Source organism: Entamoeba dispar, genomic scaffold (assembly GCF_000209125.1).
Source record: "Entamoeba dispar SAW760 scf_1105229461647 genomic scaffold, whole genome shotgun sequence".
NCBI lineage: Eukaryota > Evosea > Mastigamoebida > Endamoebidae > Entamoeba > Entamoeba dispar.
In genome coordinates this window covers 1-1,939 of record NW_001854797.1, presented here as the reverse complement: position 1 = coordinate 1,939, position 1,939 = coordinate 1, and the positions used below count along the sequence as shown (strand labels likewise).

General features: G+C 19.2%; 1 protein-coding gene across 1 annotated transcript, besides 8 other annotated features; it reads left to right on the top strand.

Annotated features, from left to right (window-relative positions):
* The first annotated feature begins 2 nt into the window (after positions 1-2).
* Positions 3-23: a sequence feature (AT_rich).
* Positions 24-31: 8 nt separating this feature from the next.
* Positions 32-175: a microsatellite.
* Positions 176-269: 94 nt separating this feature from the next.
* Positions 270-448: a microsatellite.
* Positions 449-486: 38 nt separating this feature from the next.
* Positions 487-529: a sequence feature (AT_rich).
* A 46-nt stretch (positions 530-575) lies between these two features.
* Positions 576-597: a sequence feature (AT_rich).
* A 59-nt stretch (positions 598-656) lies between these two features.
* Positions 657-838: a microsatellite.
* Positions 839-1,043: a sequence feature (AT_rich).
* Positions 1,044-1,121: 78 nt separating this feature from the next.
* EDI_198220 (uncharacterized protein) lies at positions 1,122-1,675 on the top strand (the record flags this gene model as incomplete). Its single annotated transcript, XM_001738703.1, has 2 exons — positions 1,122-1,236; positions 1,311-1,675. The coding sequence occupies 2 exons, from the start codon at positions 1,122-1,124 to the stop codon at positions 1,673-1,675; spliced, it is 480 nt and encodes a 159-aa protein (XP_001738755.1).
* Positions 1,638-1,938: a repeat region.
* Position 1,939: the final 1 nt, after the last annotated feature.

Genomic DNA, 1,939 nt, shown 5'->3' with positions numbered 1-1,939 from the left:
TCATTAATTATAAAATTATATAAGGATTCTATTTATTTTTATTTATTTCTTATTATTTTATTATTATCCATTCTTTTTTTCATTCTTTATAAATAATATAACATATTTCAACATTTTTAATTTAATATTGATTCCAACTATTCTTATTATTTGTTTTCTCATTATTATCTTTTTTAAGTAAATATTGTTATGATGAAAATAAAGTAAATCAAATGAAGTTTATATCACATTTTATTATTTGTTGTATACTTTCCATTGTTTCATACTATTTTATTTATTTCTCTATTATCTTAATTATTTCAACTATTTTCTTTATTTTACCTTTCTTTTTATTCATTTATTTTCTTGTTATATATTCTTCATTTTTTCTATTACAATAGTTATATTTGTTTAATTTTATTTATTTATAACTTCGTTCTTATTTGTTTGATCATATCTATTATTTTATCATTCCAATTTTGTTATATTATCATATTCTTTGTTTTCATTTTAAATAAAATTTCAAATACTTTTTAATTTTGTAATATTTGTTGTTTCTATTTTTCTCTTTATGTTTCTCATAATACTTTCATATCAAATATTTATTATTTATATATTCATTCCTCTTCATTATCATAGATTTTTAGTTTTGTATCAATAATAATGAAACAATAAGAAAGATAAAAGAATAATAAATAATATAAAAGATATAAAAGTAATGTGAAATAGCTAATGAAGTAGTGATGAAAATATAAAGATATAGAAAAACAAATGCATCTGATGAACAATATTTAAGAGAATAAAATAAATTCAAAAAAGAACAAAAATAAATAGAAAAAACAATAAACTGAAATTAAATTTATTTATTTTTAATTTCTCAACTAATAATTCAAAAATAATGATAAAATAAAACATAATAATTTTAATTTAATAACAATAAAACTATTCTATTTTTAATTCAAAATGTAAAAATAAGAAATAAGAAATAATTAATAGTTTATGAACAAATAAAACAAAAGTAAAATTAATAGTTTTAATTTAAAGATATAACTTAAAAATAATAACACAATGGAAAACCAAGAAATAAGTAAAACACTGCACTAGCAATTTTAGAGTTTATTTATTTAGAAAAATTTAAGACAATGATAGAAAAGATAATGGAAGACCATGAATTAAGAATTTGTGATTTAGAGACTAACTTAGAAATGGTATTAACAAAAAACAAAACGATACAAGAGATTTCTAAAGTTATTCATGGTAGTGAAGAAGATATTCATGAACAATTAAGAAGAATAAAATGAGAAAATGAGAGAACAAGCAAAGAACTTAAGTGCATGAAATTGAAATAGACAACAATGCATTAGATATAGAAGTACAGAGGTATTTAATAGAGAAAATTATGAAAAAAAAAATGGATAATAATACAACTAATGAAGAAATTGTAAAAGAAATGATACAAGAAGAATTTAAAAAGAAATATCTTCAGAAGAGAAAAGATGAAATAGAAAAGAGCAAGAACGAAAACATCAATAAAACAAAAGACGCTCCAACAAAACAAACAGATTATATTCTAACAAAACAAACAAGCAATACCATAATAAACAATCTAATGAATAACACAACTGTTTCTCCAGATGAATTATTCAATCCTACGACTCAAATCAAAGAAATAGAAGAAGGACTAGAAGAAAAATAGGGAATATAATATTTGATTCAGATATTGATAATTGGAATAAGAATACATCAGTATTTGAACAAAGAATAATAAATAAAGAACATATAATAATTATTATTGAAGATATAAATGGAAATAAATTTGGAGGATATGTTAATGTGAAAATTGATAAAGTTGTTATATAAATGATCCAAAATCATTTTTATTTTCATTAGAATCAAAAGGAAGAATACAAGGAATGAATAAATTCGATATTAAAGATTCACAATCTGCATTTTATTTATA